Source organism: Bufo gargarizans, chromosome 5 (genome assembly GCF_014858855.1).
Source record: "Bufo gargarizans isolate SCDJY-AF-19 chromosome 5, ASM1485885v1, whole genome shotgun sequence".
Classification (NCBI taxonomy): domain Eukaryota; kingdom Metazoa; phylum Chordata; class Amphibia; order Anura; family Bufonidae; genus Bufo; species Bufo gargarizans.
The window spans coordinates 450,804,262-450,825,211 of NC_058084.1; the positions used below are offsets into that span (position 1 = coordinate 450,804,262).

The window sequence follows — 20,950 nt, forward strand, 5'->3', positions numbered from 1 at the left end:
GGCACAGGCAACGCTGCAAAAACAAAACCCATAAAAATGTGGTGGAATAATTTTTTTTTTCAGTTCCAGCCCAGTTGGAATTTATTTTCCAGCTGCAATAGTTAATGGTGCCACCAGGAAGCACAACTTATCCTGCAAAAAAATAGTAAATGGGGCCATCAGGAAGCAATAAGAAAAAAAAAAAACCTCATACAAAAAATAAAAGAAAAAATGCTGCGAGAAGGCAAGGACTACAAAAAAGCAAAATCGCCATGTCAGGAAGGGGTTAAAGGGTAATTCAGCAGACCAAGCTCCAGCTTACAACATAAGCTACAGCACGGCCATAAGGCCACTTTATAAAAGTCGCAGCTTGTGAACAAGCTCTGGATCCCCGAATATCGCATCTGTGCAGCGGAAGCAAAACAACTCGCAGCCGCCGAAGCACTTCCTCTCACCCGGCGCATCCATCTCCCTCCTGCTGGGCTGTGATTGGCTGCCGCCGCGTCCTCCGGCCTCTGATTGGACAGAAGGCTGCCGATCCCCGCGCTGCCATTGGCTGAGGCTTCTGCAGCGCTGTGCTGTGCTCCGGCGGCTCGCGAGGAATTTGCCTTATTAGGACTGTGAGTAATTTTACAGCCCGAGGCCGCTTCCTGTCGGGTGTGTGCGGGTGTCTCCGGGTGTCTCTCCTGCCAGGAGCTCGGGTGTTGTCAAAAAAAGTTTTGGGCAGGTTTCCTCCGGAGTCTATAGCCAGGGTAACAGTGCTCCACAGTACTACAGATAGCATAACTGGGTGGGACTACAACTCCCAGAGTAGCAGCTGAACTTGCTGGGCCTTGTAGTTCCCCTGCACTGTACGATGATTTGTATATGTTTTTCTTTTCTTTAGATATCAAGATGTCCAAGTCCCTGAAGAAGATAGTGGAGGAGAGCAAGGAGAAGAACATCCCTGACATCGACATGTCTGACCGGGGCGTCAGTAGCATGCTGGACATCCCCGGCCTGTGTAAGTAGCTGTGATTGGCTGCCTACTGACATGGGATCCGTCCGCTGACAACAAAGGGGCCCCAGCCCTGGTTCAAAGCGGTGGCCCCTTTCAAAGTTTCCACTGTGCAGTGGCGCCCCCACTCTCAGTGCAGGAGAACTGCGACATCCTGATGTATCCGTTTTATTTCAGTATTGAGATTCTCTGCCGGATCTCAATACTGGAATTAACAACGCAAGTGTGAAAGTAGCCTTAGGCACCAAACGGGCCCCCCCAAGTCCTGTGGCGGTGTCTGTAGTGCTGTAGAATCCGTACACTGACTGCTGATGTGTCTGCGGTGCTCGGGGGCAGGGATTCCACCGTACAGATGGCAGAGGCCGGCAGTGAGCACTGTACATGGAGGAGGTAAAGGACATCCGCCTCGCTAAAAGCCCTGCATAGCACATTGGAGACCCTGCACTGATGTCCTATGGCAGGCCTCAGCGGAGCGGGCACAGGCAAGAGCAGAGCGGTTTGCTCCGTCTGTACAGTGCCCAACCATTCCCTTTTCAGTGGAATCCATGCAACAGTATGTCACTTAGTGGTGTACGAATGACATATAGACACCCAGGACTTGATGTCTGTTCGGTCCTTGAAACTGTAAAAAAAAAAAAAAAAGTATATTACAAAACTTTATAATAGGTCTTTTAGAATAGTTTGCTCTTCAACACATATTTCCGGTATCCAGTATTTAGAGAGGACCCGTCCCCTATCCTGACACGCCTGTTCTAGTTACTACTTGCATCCCCCATGTAATAACAATTCTGGAGACCCTATCCTTCTGATTCTATGTTGTGCCATTCCTTTATTATTCCTACTAGAAGTTCTCAATGTGTTGCCAGCAGTCTGCAATAAAGGTACAGATCAGGGTTTCTCAACCCTGGTCCTCAGGACCCACCTACCGGTCAGGATTGGAGAATATCCCCCCACAATGAATACCTGATGCACGGACACTAATTATATCGCCTGAGGTAATCCTGAAAACATGACCGGTAAGTGGGTCCCGAGGACCGGAGTTGAGAAACCCTGGTCTAGGTGGATGTTACCGGTAGGGGGCGTGTCCCTGCACAGTAACACTAATTAGTACTGCCAGCGTGCAGGGACACCCCCCAACTGGTAATGCCCATCTGGACCTTTATTGAAGACTGCTGGCAATTTTTTCATAATTTCTAGCAGGAATGATACAGAGTTATAAGAATAGATGCTGCAGAATAGAATTGTTATTACATGGGGAAGGCAAGTCGTTACTACAACAGACCTGTCAGGAGAGGGGACGGGTCCTCTTCTTTGCGCTAGTGTTCCACATGGCAGGCTGTGTTACGGATGCCCGCAGTACTCAGGACTTTGTCTTTTCTCTTCTAGTCACGCTGTCGCACATCACCCAGCTGATCCTGAGTCACAACAAGCTGACCAGTAAGTGCCGCACATTTATTCCTTACATTCTTGGTGGCTCCCATGCTGCCGGTGGATACAGTTCCTTCTTCAGGCTGTAGAGAGAAATATTCCAACTTAAGGGGGTGTCCTAGAACACACTCTGATGGCTTGTCCATGCATATATCATGAGTCAGCGTCTGGAGGACCTGCCAGTCTAGAGAGCAAGGCCTCGATGGAGGTGTGGAATGTTGGACCCCCCCCACCGATCTGATATTAATGACCTACATGTCTCAGGGATAGGTTATCAGTTGTTAAAGGGGTTGTCCGGCCTTTTATTATTGATGCCCTATCCTCGGGATCAATATCAGTTTGGCGGGGGTCCGACACCTGGCACCCCCGCCGATCAGCTGCACCGATCAGGTGCCGTCTCCCTTCTTTCTTCCTGTCCGCTGCTACAGTGGTAAGCAGGAAGACAGAAGGGAGACGGCATGTGCACACTGCGTGCGCCATCTCCTCATACAGCTGATCGGTGGGGGCGGCGGGTGTCAGATCCCCACCTACCTGATATTGATGACCTATCCTGACGATGAGGGCTTCAGTGCACCGTGCGGTGGGCCGCAGCCTCTCGGTGCACCCTAGCTCCTCTTTCATGCTCTGTCCCCTCCCCCCTCACCTTGATTGACAGGACCAGGCATCAGTGTTGTCTTCTTGCCTCGTGCTATAACTTCACCCCTGTGCCATACAGCCTATCATCGGCGCATGCACAGTAATCATCTGGAGCAGATGTATGCGCGTCTGCCAATGCTTGGTGGTACGGTGCAGGTGTGAGGTTATCAAGGGGGAGGGGGAGTGGACAGCATGTAGGGGAGGATATAGGATGCACCTAGGGGCTGCATACCACCACCACTTAAAGACAATGTACACCTTTTTGGGGGGCAATTTTTTTTATGATTGCATTTTACTCATTTAGGGCTCAGTCATTTTTTCAATTGGTCTTCTTTATTAATATTGAGCGTTCTGTCACAAAGGGTTAACTTCCTACTTTTACTTTGTGACTGTCATCTAATAACCCTTAGGGCTCATGCACATGAACGTATTTTCTTTCCGTGTCCGCTCCGTTTTTTTTTTGTTTTTTTTTGACCATATACGGAACCGTTCATTTCAATGGGTCCGCCAAAAAACCGGAAGTTACTCCGTGTGCATTCTGTTTCCGTATGTCCATATTTCTATTCCGCAAAAAAAAAAAAATACATGTCCTATTATTGTCCGCATTACGGACGAAGATAGGACTGTTCTATTAGGGGCCGGCTGTTCCGTTCCGCAAAATACGGAATGCACACGGACATCATCCGTAATTTTTGCGGGTCAGTTTTTTGCGGACCGCAAAATACATACGGTCATGTGCATGAGGCCTTATCTCTAAATTACTGAGAGGTCATAGACACTTATTTTAGCCACATTCTTATCAGTAAGATAAGGATTGACCTTTGAGTGTTTATAGGGTCTGAGAGCAGAGATAAGGAGCCCAGAAAATTAAAGGATAGGCCCCCATTGTCTGATAGACCCGCACCTATCTCGTAAACGCAGCCGGCAAAGAAAAGGAGGGCGCAGCACGCATGCGGGGCTGTCCTACATTCATTTCTGTGGGACCGACGAAAATAGCCAAGTGCTGGCTCAGCTATTTCCGTTGGCCCCATAGAAATGAATGGGAGCGGTGGCCACGCAACCGAGGTGAGCTCCCATTCACTTCTTTGGGAAGAGCGCTTGGTGGTGGCCGGACAAGGAGACTCCAGCCACCACTTTGCCCTCTCTGTTCTCGATATAGGTGCGGGCCACAGAGGTGGGACCAGCGCCTATCAGACAATGGGGGCATATCCTAGCGATATGCCCCCATTGTCTCAGATGGGAATATCCCTTTAAGATCCTGCTAGTAGAGCATCTCAGCCCTTTACAGAGAAAAGGACTCCATATTTATAATAAATTGAAAAAATGATTTTTTTTTTAGCTCATAATGAGTACAATGCACTAATCCAAAAAATTCCCCCAAAGGTGTACATAGCCTTTAATGGACTGAAGCCCTAATTTGTATAAAAGTATTTTTTTTCTTCTGAAAAAAGGCACAGTGGATTTTAACGAGAGATATGGTTTTATTTGGCAGGATCAGCCATACCAGGTATTATACCTGGTTTAAAAGGGTTCATCCTGCTGATACAAAGACAAAAAGGCTATAAACATATGAAGTGAACAAGGAATATAAGGGCTTTTTACTGAATTAGAAAAACATGACTGCTGTCTTACAGAGATAGTGCCACCCCCGTCCAAGGGTTGTATCTGTATTGCAGCTCATCTTCATTGAAGTGGTGTAATACCACACACAACCAGGTGTGGTGCTGTTTTGGGAAGAAAGTAGCCAAATATTTCTAATCTGGAGCATCTATTCTTATGTCTATGTTGTGCCATTCCTTTATTATTTCTGCTAGAAGTTATGAATGAATTGCTAGCAGTTTGCAGTAAGGGTACAGAGGGGAGGTAACCAGTTGGGGGCGTGTCCCTGCATAGACTGACTATCCAATCAGTGCTGCCATTTTCTGTGCAGGCCCCCCCTCCCGCTTCAACTGGTTACCTCCCCTCTGTACCCTTACTAAAGGCTAGCAATTCATTCATAACTTTTAGTAGTTATAATAAAGGAATAGCACAACATAGAGACATAAGAATAGATGCTCCAGAATTGTTATTACATGGGGAATAAATGAAGCTATTAAAACAGGAATGTCAGGGGAGGTGAAAGGTCCTCTTTAATCTGTTCCATAGACTTTGTATAGAGCGGCAGCATGCATGTGCAACTGCTGCTGCAGGGGACATAGGGCACCCATTCTTGTGCTCGGCGGGTGTCCCTTTCACTGTAAAGTCAGCAGTCCATGTCTGCTGGCATATTTCCTTTCTCAGTGGTCATGGGTGCCGAAGTACTTACCCTGCCTGCTGTGTGGCGGTTTGTGCCCCTCATTGCCACCCCTGTGTCACGGACGTTACGAGACATACGGACGTCCCCGCGACAGTGGGTGACAGAAGATCTGTGAGACTGGCAACACATGCTTTGATTTGACAGGTTTCCTTTATATATAGTTTCTTCTCCCACAATGCTGTGCGGTTTATAGCTTCAGTGGTATCTGTGGTCTGCTGGTGTTTGGTTCTCGGCCGAGTTCCTGTTGCTGCCATAACTACTGGAAAGTTAAGTGTTTGCTTTCCCTTTTGCATTTTGTTTTGGTTTATCTGTGTGTTGTTTTTCCCTTGCCCTTTGTTGTAGGCCTGAGGGAGACTCCTGGTCGCCCTTCCTTTCTGGAGGAACAGGTAGTCTCAATCCTGTCATTAACACCAGCGTCTTATAGGGTGAGTTAGGACTCTAGGTACTCCTGCGTATGAACTCGCCTACCTTTCGGGGTCTGTTCATACTGATATCTAGTCAGGACTGTGACAAGGGATTTGACTAGGAGGTGTCCTTCTTTCTTCCCTTGCTTTCAAGACTTGTTCCCTCTCCTTCTTTGTCTAGTGTGGTGTCCCCCTCCCACACACGGGCGTTGCACCCCGCCTCCTTCCTGCTCTTGTATGTGTGCTCTAATAGTTTATGTGGGCATATATATATATATATAATATATATATATATATATATATACAGTACAGACCAAAAGTTTGGACACACCTTCTCATTCAAAGAGTTTTCTTTATTTTCATGACTATGAAAATTGTAGATTCACACTGAAGGCATCAAAACTATGAATTAACACATGTGGAATTAAATACTTATCAAAAAAGTATGAAACAACTGAAAATATGTCATATTCTAGGTTCTTCAAAGTAGCCACCTTTTGAATTGATTACTGCTTTGCACACTCTTGGCATTCTCTTGATGAGCTTCAAGAGGTAGTCACCTGAAATGGTCTTCACTTCACAGGTGTGCCCTGTCAGGTTTAATAAGTGGGATTTCTTGCCTTATAAATGGGGTTGGGACCATCAGTTGCGTTGTGGAGAAATCAGGTGGATAGACAGCTGATAGTCCTACTGAATAGACTGTTAGAATTTGTATTATGGCAAGAAAAAGGCAGCTAAGTAAAGAAAAACTAGTGGCCATCATTACTTTAAGAAATTAAGGTCAGTCAGTCCGAAAAATTGGGAAAACCTTGAAAGTAAGGGCTATTAGACCATTAAGGAGAGTGATGAGGAGCTGCGCCAGATGACCTGGCCTCCACAGTCACCGGACCTGAATCCAATCGAGATGGTTTGGGGTGAGCTGGACCGCAGAGTGAAGGCAAAAGGGCCAACAAGTGCTAAGCATCTCTGGGAACTCCTTCAAGACTGTTGGAAGACCATTTCAGGTGACTACCTCTTGAAGCTCATCAAGAGAATGCCAAGAGTGTGCAAAGCAGTAATCAATTCAAAAGGTGGCTACTTTGAAGAACCTAGAATATGACATATTTTCAGTTGTTTCACACTTTTTTGTTATGTATATAATTCCACATGTGTTAATTCATAGTTTTGATGCCTTCATAGTCATGAGAATAAAGAAAACTCTTTGAATGAGAAGGAGTTTTGGTCTGTACTGTGTATATGTATATAATATATATATATGGCAGTGTCCGCTATGAGAAGATGCTTGAACAATTAGGTTCCTAGCTTGCCTAGTTCCTGCGAGGGTACTCCATTCCTGTGTGTTCTGACCTCTGCCTGGTCCTGTGTCTCCTGTCCTGACCTATTGCCTGTTTCCCGCTTTGCATGAACTCCCCTTGTCCTGACCTGTTAGCAGTTTTCCATATTGCATGACCTCTGCCTGTACTGACCTATTGGCTGTTTTCCGTATTGCATGAACTCTGCCTGTCCTGACCTCAGCTTGCCCTATGATTATGTCTTTTAACTCTCCTGGGTCAGCAGTCACTGAACAGAGCCTACTAGAGGTAGTGTTAGTGGTGGCTCCTGCAGTGAAGATTAGATCCTCGTGTAGGGTGAAGATCCAGGTAGCACTTGGACAACACCCTGAGAGGTAGCTGCGAGCCAATCTGTTCAGAGGCACAGAGGGTCCACGCTGCTACGTTATACCATCATAATACAAGACATTGTTTAGGCTGAAAAATATAAAAATGATATTATGGGGGTTAAAAATATAACAAAAAAACTATCAAAAGTAGAATCCAAACCTACAAGGGTTAAAGTTAAATAATAAAAGAAACCTGTCCTCCAGGGTTTTCTCAGGCTGCCGTCTAACCTGTCATAGACCTTCTGATTGTTTTCCGGCTGCTTGTCTTGCCAACGTTTGCTCTGCTCCTGTCTGCAGACATTACATAAGCTGCCATGGCGCTTGTTCCTGGATGTCCAGGTTCACATTAACAGAGATTCAGACATATTTGACCTAATCCAATAAAATGCATTAATTAACTGTCTGTGCAGATGACGCTCCCCGCGACATGATCCTTCCTGGCAGAGGCGAGTGGACTCTTCAGCTAAGGTCAAATTAGCATCTTTCCCTTAGATTTGTGGCATTTAAGCTCACGCCGTGTTTGTCCCGGTGTGTCTGGGGTTTGGCATAAATACGTCGGCTTGACGGTAAGAAAACATGTGCGCGGTGTATTGATGCCAAGGGAATTCTGGGAAATCTCCTGCCCGACTCGGCCAAAGACACTCGGGATATAAAAATAATTTTTCTTCGCGTGCCGTCACTAATTCTTTGTGTCTGCGGAGTCGGCAATTAGGAAAATATATTGTCAGCCATCAGACTGTACAGTAATGTCCACGGAGTGCTGCGTCGAGCAAAATCCTGTCCATTAGTGCACGGCCGTCACAATGTATTGAGATTTCTAATACGCTCACTACGTTTCATCCCACCTGCCCTAAAAATTGCGCAGCCAATTAATGGAAGGAAGGTCGCTGTCGTCTGGAGGTTCTCGTGACAGCTTTATTATGGCCTCGAGGTCATAATAGATGGAAGTGACTGACTTTACAATGCTCGTTAGTTCCATAGCCAATGGAGTGAAAGTATGGTAAAGATAATGAGTCTGGAAAAGGAAAGAATCTCCCCTTTTTTACCATTTCCACCATTATTACAATTTATTCTTCATCTAATGCATCTATATTTAAAAAATTAAGCAACTTTGTAATAGTTTGGACAAAAAAAAAACACACAATGCTTATTTTGTGTATAATTCCCCCCAGAAGTGTGCATAGCCTATAAAGTGCACTGGCTATTCTTCACGTGTCGTTAGCCAGTGACATCATTACATGTAACTGTATCTGCTTTACTGCATACACTAGCAAAGTTTTAAGATTTATTTTCATTGTTTTCCCGCTTTCACAGTCATAGCAGTTATTTTTATGCTTACCTAGCTATCATTTCTTGTCGAACATTAGCTAATACGGTACATCAAAAGTAATGGTAGTGAATGGACTCGTGTTGTGACAGATTACCATGGCACGACAGTTATTAGAAATCCACACCTGCAGGATTTCAGCTTGACCACCTTTACTATTATTGGTTGTGATTTTAGCTGCACAGCGTTGCGATCTTCTGTCATTTGGCCATTGGTCGCTGTGTGGCGATAGTCTAATCCCGATACGGTATGTTAACTATTAAACCTTAGTTTGAAGTGATATCTATATTCACTATTCGCACTGTGGCTTGTTTCCAGCAGGGGGCGCTGTTGTGCTAATGTTGCAGTGAAGAAATTGAGAACTGAGACGCTGCTTGTTCGGAATACAAGAATGTTGATGTAAATTAACAAATTCTGCAAATTACCTGGCGGATTACCAAGCACATGTGTATAGTCAGCCTTAACTTGGGAAGTTTTGTATCAGGTTAGGCTACTTTCACACTTGCGTTCAGAGCGGATCCGTCTGGGGTCTGCCCAGACGGATTCGCTCATATAATGCAGACGATGGGATCCGTTCAGAACGGATCCGTCTGCATTATATTGTAGAAAAAAATCTAAGTGTGAAAGTAGCTTCAGACGGATCCGTCCAGACTTTACATTGAAAGTCAATGGGGGACGGATCCGTTTGAAAATTGAGCCATATGGTGTCAAATTCAAACGGATCCGTCCCCATTGACTTACATTGTAAGTCTGGACGGATCCGTTTGCCTCCGCACGGCCAGGCGGACACCCGAACGCTGCAAGCAGCGTTCGGGTGTCCGCCTGCTGAGCTGAGTGGAGGCCAAACGCTGCCAGACTGATGCATTCTGAGCGGATCCGCATCCACTCGGAATGCATTAGACTGGACGGATGCGTTCGGGGCCGCTTGTGAGAGCCTTTAAACGGAACTCACAAGTGGAGCCCCGAACGCTAGTGTGAAAGTAGCCTTACTTAAACATTCCTGCAAAAACTCAATAGTAATACTTTTGGACAGATGCTGAAGTATTACCTTTTTTATTAGGTAATGAAGTTATTTGGGCATGGCAATAATAGTTTATGGGGGCGCTGTGGTAGGTAGGCGTTGTGGTAGTTCAGAGTTGCGCTGGGGGCGTTGCGGTAGTTCGGAGTTGCGCTGGGGGCGTTGCGGTAGGTCGGAGTTGCGCGGGGGCGTTGCGGTAGGTCGGAGTTGCGGGGGGGGGGGCGTTGCGGTAGGCGTTGCGAGGGCACTGTAATTTCCCACAAGGAAATTGGCAAAAAAAAAAAACTCTATTACTGAGTCCCGAGGACTTCCTTAGAAATTTTGGAAGTGCCCCTTTTGAATATTTTGTGATTTATTTTTATTTTTTATTTTTTTTGTGTGTGTGTGTTTCCCATTAGAAAACAAATTTACATTTTTTGAAATTGTTTACCGCTGGCTGGTGAGATTATTTTTAATTCCTCTTGAAGTGGTGTTGAGGGGCTGTCACAATATACCAATATACCTGATGCTTATATCACAGGTTAGTTGTCAGATGCTGACAACTCCGCTGGAGAATTTGTTAATGTAGAAGGTCAGAAAATATAAATTGCAACTGAACTTAAACTAAAAAAAAAAAATTTTATAAAAAAAAAAAAAATCTCGGGTTATATATATAAAATTTCTACTCGGATATATTTTTACGTGGGTGACATGTATCACCCGACTGAGTTTCGACATTTTACTTTTAATTGCTCTGTATCTGCAGTTTCTGTCAAGCTGATTTCTCCGCGCGAGGATCCCTCAGCCTAACACCGGGAACATTCCTGAAGACTTTGACTCCAGTGTTTTATTCTCTGCTGTATTAAATTTCCCCTTTTTTGCCTAATTCAATCTCTCCCTGGACTTTGCGGTCTAGAGATCGACCAAGCAGATTAAATCAAATCGTAAGCTTCTGAATGGTCCTCATGTGAAGCAGTTTAAAGGGGCTCTCTGGATTGAAAGCTTGTACTTAGGATGCAAGACCAATGTTTTACTGGTGGGTGTCTGATCTCCGGGAGACACTGAACTCGACGAAAGGACCACATTTTAATAGAAAAGTGCAGAATCTTCACTTTGAAATGATACCTGGCTGAAATCTCTAGGGACACTACTGCCTGATTCTGTGTCTGTGTAGGGGAGGAGAGGGAGGGGAAGCCGGAAGTGAGAGCAGGAAGAAAGCTGGCATCTGTCAGCAGTTTTGTATCTATGACACTGGCTGACCTGTTATATGTGCGCTTGGCAGCTGAAGGCATCTGTGTTTAGATGTGCCCGCATTACTGAGAAACATTAAGTTTTAATATGTGCAAATGAGCTTCTAGGAGCAACGGGGGCGGTACCATTACACCTAGAGGCTCTGCTCTCTCTCTCTAAATGCTGCACCCTCTGCACTTTGATTAACAGGGCCAGGTGTGATTATCTGTACACTTCCTGCCCCTGTCAATCAAACTGCAGAGGGCGCAGCAGTTGCAGAGAGAGCAGAACATCTAAGTGTAATGGCAACGCCCCCGTTGCTCCAAGAGGCTCATTTGCATAAATTAAAACATCATCTTTCTCACCAATGCAGACACATGTGAACATGGGACCAGCACAGATGCCTTCAGCTGCCAAGTGCACATGTAACAGGTGAACCAGTTTCATAGGGACAAAACTGCCCTTTACCGGTCTGGGTACGGGGCCCCCGTTCTTATGATCAGTGGGACCCCTACCGATCTAATAGTTATCCCCTATCCTGTGAAACTTGTAACAACCGGAATACCCCTTTAACCACTTCAGCCCCGCTAGGTGAAACCCCCTTCATGACCAGAGCACTTTTTACACTTCGGCACTACACTCCTTTCACCGTTTATCGCTCGGTCATGCAACTTACCACCCAAATGAATTTTACCTCCTTTTCTTCTCACTAATGGAGCTTTCATTTGGTGGTATTTTATTGCTGCTGACATTTTTACTTTTTTTGTTATTAATCAAAATGTAACGATTTTTTTGCAAAAAAATGACATTTTTCACTTTCAGCTGTAAAATTTTGCAAAAAAAACGACATCCATATATAAATTTTTCGCCAAATTTATTGTTCTACATGTCTTTGATAAAAAAAAAATGTTTGGGCAAAAAAAAAATGGTTTGGGTAAAAGTTATAGCATTTACAAACTATGGTACAAAAATGTGAATTTCCGCTTTTTGAAACAGCTCTGACTTTCTGAGCACCTGTCATGATTCCTGAGGTTCTACAATGCCCAAACAGTAGAAAACCCCACAAATGACCCCATTTCGGAAAGTAGACACCCTAAGGTATTCGCTGATGGGCATAGTGAGTTCATAGAACTTTTTATTTTTTGTCACAAGTTAGCGGAAAATGATGATGATTTTTATTTTTTTTATTTTTCTTACAAAGTCTCATATTCCACTAACTTGCGACAAAAAATAAAAAATTCTAGGAACTCGCCATGCCCCTCACGGAATACCTTGGGGTGTCTTCTTTCCAAAATGGGGTCACTTGTGGCGTAGTTATACTGCCCTGGCAATTTAGGGGCCCAAATGTGTGAGAAGAACTTTGCAATCAAAATGTGTAAAAAATGACCGGTGAAATCCGAAAGGTGCACTTTGGAATATGTGCCCCTTTGCCCACCTTGGCAGCAAAAAAGTGTGACACATCTGGTATCGCCGTACTCAGGAGAAGTTGGGGAATGTGTTTTGGGGTGTCATTTTACATATACCCATGCTGGGTGAGAAAAATATCTTGGTCAAATGCCAACTTTGTATAAAAAAATGGGAAAAGTTGTCTTTTGCCAAGATATTTCTCTCATCCAGCATGGGTATATGTAAAATGACACCCCAAAACACATTCCCCAACTTCTCCTGAGTACGGCGATACCAGATGTGTCACACTTTTTTGCTGCCAAGGTGGGCAAAGGGGCCCATATTCCAAAGTGCACCTTTCAGATTTTGCAGGCCATTTTTTACACATTTTGATTGCAAGGTACTTCTCACACATTTGGGCCCCTAAATTGCCAGGGCAGTATAACTACGCCACAAGTGACCCCATTTTGGAAAGAAGACACCCCAAGGTATTCCGTGAGGGGCATGGCGAGTTCCTAGAATTTTTTATTTTTTGTCACAAGTTAGCGGAAAATGATGATTTTTATTTTTTTCTCTTTTTTCCTTACAAAGTCTCATATTTCACTAACTTGCGACAAAAAATAAAAAATTCTAGGAACTCGCCATGCCCCTCACAGAATACCTTGGGGTGTCTTCTTTCCAAAATGGGGTCACTTGTGGCGTAGTTATACTGCCCTGGCAATTTAGGGGCCCAAATGTGTGAGAAGAACTTTGCAATCAAAATCTGTAAAAAATGGCCTGCAAAATCTGAAAGGTGCACTTTGGAATATGTGCCCCTTTGCCCACCTTGGCAGCAAAAAAGTGTGACACATCTGGTATCGCCGTACTCAGGATAAGTTGGGGAATGTGTTTTGGGGTGTCATTTTACATATACCCATGCTGGATGAGAGAAATATCTTGGCAAAAGACAACTTTTCCCATTTTTTTATACAAAGTTGGCATTTGACCAAGATATTTTTCTCACCCAGCATGGGTATATGTAAAATGACACCCCAAAACACATTCCCCAACTTCTCCTGAGTACGGCGATACCAGATGTGTGACACTTTTTTGCTGCCAAGGTGGGCAAAGGGGCACATATTCCAAAGTGCACCTTTCGGATTTCACCGGTCATTTTTTACACATTTTGATTGCAAAGTTCTTCTCACACATTTGGGCCCCTAAATTGCCAGGGCAGTATAACTACGCCACAAGTGACCCCATTTTGGAAAGAAGACACCCCAAGGTATTCTGTGAGGGGCATGGCGAGTTCCTAGAATTTTTTTTTTTTTGTCGCAAGTTAGTGGAATATGAGACTTTGTAAGGAAAAAAGAAAAAAAAAGAAAAATCATCATTTTCCGCTAACTTGTGACAAAAAATAAAAAATTCTAGGAACTCGCCATGCCCCTCACGGAATACCTTGGGGTGTCTTCTTTCCAAAATGGGGTCACTTGTGGCGTAGTTATAGTGCCCTGGCAATTTAGGGGCCCAAATGTGTGAGAAGTACCTTGCAATCAAAATCTGTAAAAAATGGCCTGTGAAATCTGAAAGGTGCACTTTGGAATGTGTGCCCCTTTGCCCACCTTGGCTGCAAAAAAGTGTCACACATCTGGTATCGCCGTACTCAGGAGAAGTTGGGGAATGTGTTTTGGGGTGTCATTTTACATATACCCATGCTGGGTGATAGAAATATCTTGGCAAAAGACAACTTTTCCTATTTTTTTATACAAAGTTGGCATTTGACCAAGATATTTCTCTCACCCAGCATGGGTATATGTAAAATGACACCCCAAAACACATTCCCCAACTTCTCCTGAGTACGGCGATACCAGATGTGTCACACTTTTTTGCAGCCTAGATGCGCAAAGGGGCCCAAATTCCTTTTAGGAGGGCATTTTTAGACATTTGGATCCCAGACTTCTTCTCACACTTTCGGGCCCCTAAAAAGCCTGGGCAGTATAAATACCCCACATGTGACCCCACTTTGGAAAGAAGACACCCCAAGGTATTCAATGAGGGGCCTGGCGAGTTCCTAGAAATTTTTTATTTTTTGCATATGTTAGCGGAAATTGATTTTTTTGGTTTTTTTCTCACAAAGTCTCACTTTCCGCTAACTTAGGACAAAAATTTCAATCTTTCATGGACTCAATATGCCCCTCAGCGAATACCTTGGGGTGTCTTCTTTCCGAAATGGGGTCACGTGTGGGGTATTTATACTGCCCTGGCTTTTTAGGGGCCCTAAAGCGTGAGAAGAAGTCTGGAATATAAATGTCTAAAAATGTTTACGCATTTGGATTCCGTGAGGGGTATGGTGCGTCCATGTGAGATTTTATTTTTTGACACAAGTTAGTGGAATATGAGACTTTGTAAGAAAAAACAAAAACAAACAAAAAATGTCCGCTAACTTGTGCCAAAAAAAATGGCTGAATGGAGCCTTACCAGGGGGGGAGTGATCAATGACAGGGGGGTGATCAATGACAGGGGGGTGATCACCCATATAGACTCCCTGATCACCCCCCTGTCACTGATCACCCCCCCTGTAAGGCTCCATTCAGACATCCGCATGATTTTTTACGGATCCATGGATACATGTATCGGATCCACAGAACGCATGCGGACGTCTGAATGGAGCCTTACAGGGGGGTTATCAATGACAGGGGGTGATCAGGGTAATCAGGGTGATCACCCCCCTGTCACTGATCACCCCCCCTGTAAGGCTCCATTCAGACATCCGCATGATTTTTTACGGATCCATGGATCCATGGATCGGATCCACAGAACGCATGCGGACGTCTGAATGGAGCCTTACAGGGGGGTTATCAATGACAGGGGGTGATCAGGGTAATCAGGGTGATCACCCCCCTGTCACTGATCACCCCCCCTGTAAGGCTCCATTCAGACATCCGCATGATTTTTTACGGATCCATGGATCGGATCCACAGAACGCATGCGGACGTCTGAATGGAGCCTTACAGGGGGGTTATCAATGACAGGGGGTGATCAGGGTGATCACCCCCCTGTCACTGATCACCCCCCCTGTACGGCTCCATTCAGACATCCGCATGATTTTTTACGGATCCATGGATACATGGATCGGATCCACAGAACGCATGCGGACGTCTGAATAGAGCCATACAGGGGGGTTATCAATGACGGGGGGTGATCAGGGTAATCAGGGTGATCACCCCCCTGTCACTGATCACCCCCCCTGTAAGGCTCCATTCAGACATCCGCATGATTTTTTACGGATCCATGGATACATGGATCGGATCCACAGAACGCATGCGGACGTCTGAATGGAGCCTGACAGGGGGGTTATCAATGACAGGCGGGTGATCAGGGTAATCAGGGTGATCACCCCCCTGTCACTGATCACCCCCCCTGTAAGGCTCCATTCAGACATCCGCATGATTTTTACGGATCCATGGATACATGGATCGGATCCGTAAAAATCATGCGGACGTCTGAATGGAGCCTGACAGGGCGGTGATCAATAAGAGGGGGTGATCAGGGAGTGTATATGGGTGATCACCCGCCTGTCATTGATCACCCCCCTGTAAGGCTCCATTCAGACGTCCGCATGATTTTTACGGATCCATGGATACATGGATCGGATCCGTAAAAATCATGCGGACGTCTGAACGGAGCCTGACAGGGGGGTGATCAATGACAGGGGGGTGATCAGGGAGTTTATATGGGGTGATCAGGGGTTTATAAGGGGTTAATAAGTGACCGGGGGGGGGGGGGGTGTAGTGTAGTGTAGTGTTTGGTGGGACTGTACTGACCTACCTGAGTCCTCTGGTGGTCGATCCTAATAAAAGGGACCACCAGAGGACCAGGTAGGAGGTATATTAGACGCTGTTATGAAAACAGCGTCTAATATACCTGTTAGGGGTTAAAAAATTCGGATCTCCAGCCTGCCAGCGAACGATCGCCGCTGGCAGGCTGGAGATCCACTCGCTTACCTTCTGTTCCTGTGAGCGCGCGCGCCTGTGCGCGCGCGTTCACAGGAAATCTCGCGTCTCGCGAGAGGACGCGTATATGCGTCCAGGAGGAGTAAAGCAACCACCTCCCGGACGCATATGTGCGTACAGCGGTCGGGAGGTGGTTAAAGAGGACCTGTCCCCTCTCCTGACATGTCTGTTGTAATAGCTACCTGCATTCCCCATATACTAACAATTCTGGAGCCTCTATTCCTATGGCTCTATGTTGTGCCATTTCTTTATTTCTACTAGAAGTTATGAATAAGTTGCTAGCAGTCTGCAGTAAGGGTACAGAGGGGAGGTAACCAGTTGAGGGGGTGTACTTACACAGTCTGACTCTATTGTCAGATGGGGGAGGGGTGTCCCTGCACAGTCTGACACTATCCGATCAGTGCTGCCAGTATCAGTCTGTGCAGGGACACCCCCCCCCCAACTGGTAACACCCAGCTGAACCTTTATTACAGACTGCTGGCCATTCATTCATAAACTTCTTATAGATATAATAGAGGAATGGCCAGCATAGTCATAAGAATAGATGCTCCAGAATTGTTATTACATGGGGAATGCAAGTAGTTAGTAAATCAGACATATCAGGAGAAGGGACAAGTACACTTTAAAGGGGTTCTGCAGTTTGTTTAATCTGATGATCTATCCTCTGGATAGATCATCAGCATCTGATCGGCGGGGGTCAGACACCCGGGACCTCCGCCGATCAGCTGTTTACCGCAGGCCGCGGCCTTCTCACGGTTTACTGCAGGCACAGTGACGTCACGACTAGTATCCACTGGCCTGGGCGCGGCTAAGCTCTGTTAAATTTAATGGAGCGCCGCTGCCTTCTCAAACGGCTGATCGGAGGGGGTCCCGGGTGTCGGATCCCCGCCGATCAGATGCTGATGATCTATCCAGAGGATAGATCATCAGATTAAACAAACTGCAGAACCCCTTTAAGGCCTCTTTCACACGGGCGTCATGTTTTTTGACCGGATAAGAGGCGGGTGCGTTGCGGGAAAATGCACAATTTTTCCGCGCGAGTGCAAAACATTGTCATGCGTTTTGCACTCGCGTGAGAAAAATCGCGCATGTTTGGTACCCAAACCCGAACTTCTTCACAGAAGTTCGGGCTTGGGATTGATGTTCTGAAGATTGTATTATTTTCCCTTATAACATGGTTATAATGCATAGTATAATAGTGCTGGAAGGGTTAAAAATAATAAAAAAGTCAACTCACCTTCTCCTCTTGTTAGCGTAGATGCCGGTCTGTTCTTTAGCTGTGGGCTGAAGGACCTGAGGTGACGTCAGATCACATGCTCCAATCACATGGTCCATCACCATGGTGATGGAGCATGTGATCTGACATCACCACAGGTCCTTCAGCCCACAGCTAATGAACAGACCGGCATCTACGCGAACAAGAGGAGAAGGTGAGTTAAATTTTTTATTATTTTTAACCCTTCCAGCACTATTATACTAAGCATTCTGTATTCAGAATGCTATTATTTTCCCTTATAACCATGCTATAAGGGAAAATAATACAGTGAATAGACTGTCACCTAGAACCCATGCGTGAAAATCGCACCGCATCCGCACTTGCTTGCGGATGCTTGCGATTTTCACGCAACCCCATTCATTTCTATAGGGCCTGCGTTACGTGAAAAACGCACAAAGAGGAGCATGCTGCGATTTTCACGCAACGCACAAGTGATGCGTGAAAATCACCGCTCGTGTGCACAGTCCCATAGAAATGAATGGGTCAGGATTCAGTGCGGGTGCAGTGCGTTCACCGCACGCATCGCACCCGCACGGAAAACTCGCCCGTGTGAAAGGGGCCTAAGTGTCTTCAGTTCTGTTGCTCATCTAAAGATAGATGTAGACATAGAAAGTATTAAATCTGCACGTCTTGTACTTTTATTTTAAGGGCAGATTTGTCAACACTGGTGTAAAGTAGAACTGCCCTAGTTGCCCATAGCAACCAATCAGATTCCACCTTTCATTTCGCAGAGCTCCTTTGGCAAATGAAAGGTGGAATCTCATTGGTTGCTATGGGAAGCGCAACTAAGCCAGTTCTACTTTACACCAGGGGTGCCCTGTCTCGCTTGAGAACGCCCACTTATGTTAACCCTGCCCATTTCCAGCCCAGGACAGCCCGAATTTGCTGGAACTGTCTCTGAAAATAAGGGACAGCCCCATCATATTTGGGACAGTTGGTAATATGGACACTGGGATATTGTGGTGCTCAGATACATTTACAGTAAGCTGCAGAAAAAAAACTACCTATGTAGTGAGGACTGCACGTAGCCCCCCAGATAGTCGGCCAGTGTTTTTGCTTTTTCTTTTATGAGCCCCATTTTGATGTATGTGCCGGGAATATATTCTATTACCAAAAAAAGAGGAAAGCGTGGATCGCACTTTCACATTTCTACATACTGCACACGGGGCTCTTGTATACGTTTTTTGGATATTAGTGCCTTGCTTCCTTCCGTGGATGGTGGCATATGCAATTAATTTGTGCAGATAATCAGTGCATAGCATGTGGATGTGCGATCCATATCCTTGTTTTTTTTTTTTTTTCTTCAAATCTGTGTTGTTTCAAAATGTAACCATCCACTGACAGCAAGCAGAGGTCTTAAAAATTATGAAAAACTGAAGCACGAATTTTATTAGAAAGTTGCAGAATTTTCCCTTCTACAATCATTAAAACTGGGTTTCTGAGTATTTCATACTGATCATGACCTACCCTGAGGATCTGATCATCAGGGGTCCGGCACCCCCTGCCGATTGGCTGTTGAAAGAGGCTGCAGCCTCCTCACCGGTTACCAAGTACAGCGCCGTTCCTTGTATAGAGGCCGTGCTTGGTATTGCAGCTGAGGCCCATTCGCTTGAATGGGAATGAACGTGACATCACATGACCTAGGAAAAGGCTGCAGCACTAACCGGAGCACCGCAGCCTCTTGAAACAGACGATCAGCGGGATTGCCGGAAGGCGGACCCCCACCGAGCACATACTGATGACATCTCCTGAGGAGAGGTCATCAGTTTTAAGCACTCGGACCACTCCTTTAAGCTGCATTCACTAAAACTAGGAAACCTCTTTTAAGACTATCTTTAGCAGGAGATAAGTATTTGCGCCCCAGGTTACCGCATGGCGCCGCTTCTCCTATTACTGTTCTGGCAGTTTACATGGCAAGCAGATGTTAACAGGTGATTTAGAGAAATGAAGTGAGAGGTGTCGCTTCTCAGGCCCCGGGACACAGTTACCATAATTCACTGCTGTAAAATTACAGGATTGATTTAGAAAGGAGAGTGAAATAATCCCTCATCCTGTCAGGAGGGTAATACCTTAGATCCAAATTTAATTGCATCTTTATAAAAAATCACCAGAGAAGGTCTGCGCTGATTTTTGGCCTAGTTATAGTTTATTTTCTGTCTGTTCTGATAGAAGTGGGTACCAGTTTATAGACCCTCCCCCTCCCCCCATTCTCTGACATGTCTCAGGAAATTCACCCAAAAGTGACCTCCTTGCAGGCCACGGTCATTTGGAGGACTCATAGGGAGACCAAGACCCTTTGGCACCACTGAGATATTTCCATGATTAAAAGGGCGAGTGCAAAGCCATAGAGTAAGTAAGACCTTATGGGGCCACGGAGAGATGGGACCCAGTCTAGGTTGATCCCATCCCCTTTGTTCTTGGGTCACGAGAACCAGGAATACCCTCTCCAGAGGAAGCTGTAAATGGAGTCTTCAGCTTAAAGTGGTTGTCTCATCAGACGTTGAGAACATGGCCACCACAGTGGTCGTCAAAGGTCCCACTTTTGCCAAACAGTTGACCTTGTGAAGGTAGACCAAGAATATCCCTCAGATTCGAAATGTTCTGTTACGTAGGCAGCATCGTACCAGAGGATCTTCTGGTGGTCCCAGTCTCTGATACCATAGTGGGCCCAAAGGTCGAGTCGAAAAGTTTATTTGGCACAGACTGTTGCTGGAGTGTTACAACTGCTCCAGGGACCTTTCTGAGAAGTTCTTTATGGAGACCCATTTGATCTTTCCATGGTCACCGTTGACCTCCGTGATCAATAGGATAAATAGCCAGGATCTGAGGTGATCACCGTTATATCGGGAGCCAGACAGCCATGCTCTCGCTCCCATACAGGGCTGAGGCTGGTCCACAAACCTGACCACAATTTCAACTTGACAGTCACAAGAAATCCCGCAGGTTTTGATTCCTTGCTGCTATCATGTCACATCGCAGCTTTATTCACTTTCATTGCGATCTGACGTGGCCAAAGTCACCATATAGCCCTGTCCTTATTCCTCTGCGCCATAGAAAGGCGTCATTCATAGAAGCCGAGAGTACAGGTCCCCATGGTTCTAGTGTGAACGATGACCTTGTGAGTAATATCACGTAAAGGGGTTGTCTCACGTCAGACTTTCATGACACATCGCTAAGCTATGCCATCAAAGTCAGACATTGGCATGTCCCACCTCCGAGACTCACACTTCTCTCCGGAAGGCCACCCGAAGTGAAGGAGAACACCCCCCCCCCCCCCATTCACCGCTATGGGAGTTAATAAAATAGTCTATTTCCCGCACTCCCATAGAGGTGAATGGAGAG

At 45.7% G+C, this 20,950-nt stretch overlaps 1 protein-coding gene across 2 annotated transcripts in view; it reads left to right on the top strand.

Annotated features, from left to right (window-relative positions):
- The first annotated feature begins 521 nt into the window (after window positions 1-521).
- The window catches only part of RSU1 (Ras suppressor protein 1), a 123,198-nt gene continuing 102,769 nt past the window's right edge, over window positions 522-20,950 (top strand). Inside the window, exons 1-3 of one of the 2 annotated variants that reach the window (XM_044293333.1) lie at window positions 522-599; window positions 866-982; window positions 2,363-2,413. In XM_044293333.1, coding sequence (XP_044149268.1) covers window positions 874-982; window positions 2,363-2,413 — 160 coding nt within the window. In that variant the 5' untranslated portion in view covers window positions 522-599; window positions 866-873. Of the gene's footprint in view, window positions 732-865; window positions 983-2,362; window positions 2,414-20,950 lie in introns of both variants that reach the window. The other variant, XM_044293332.1, reaches the window with a different exon arrangement.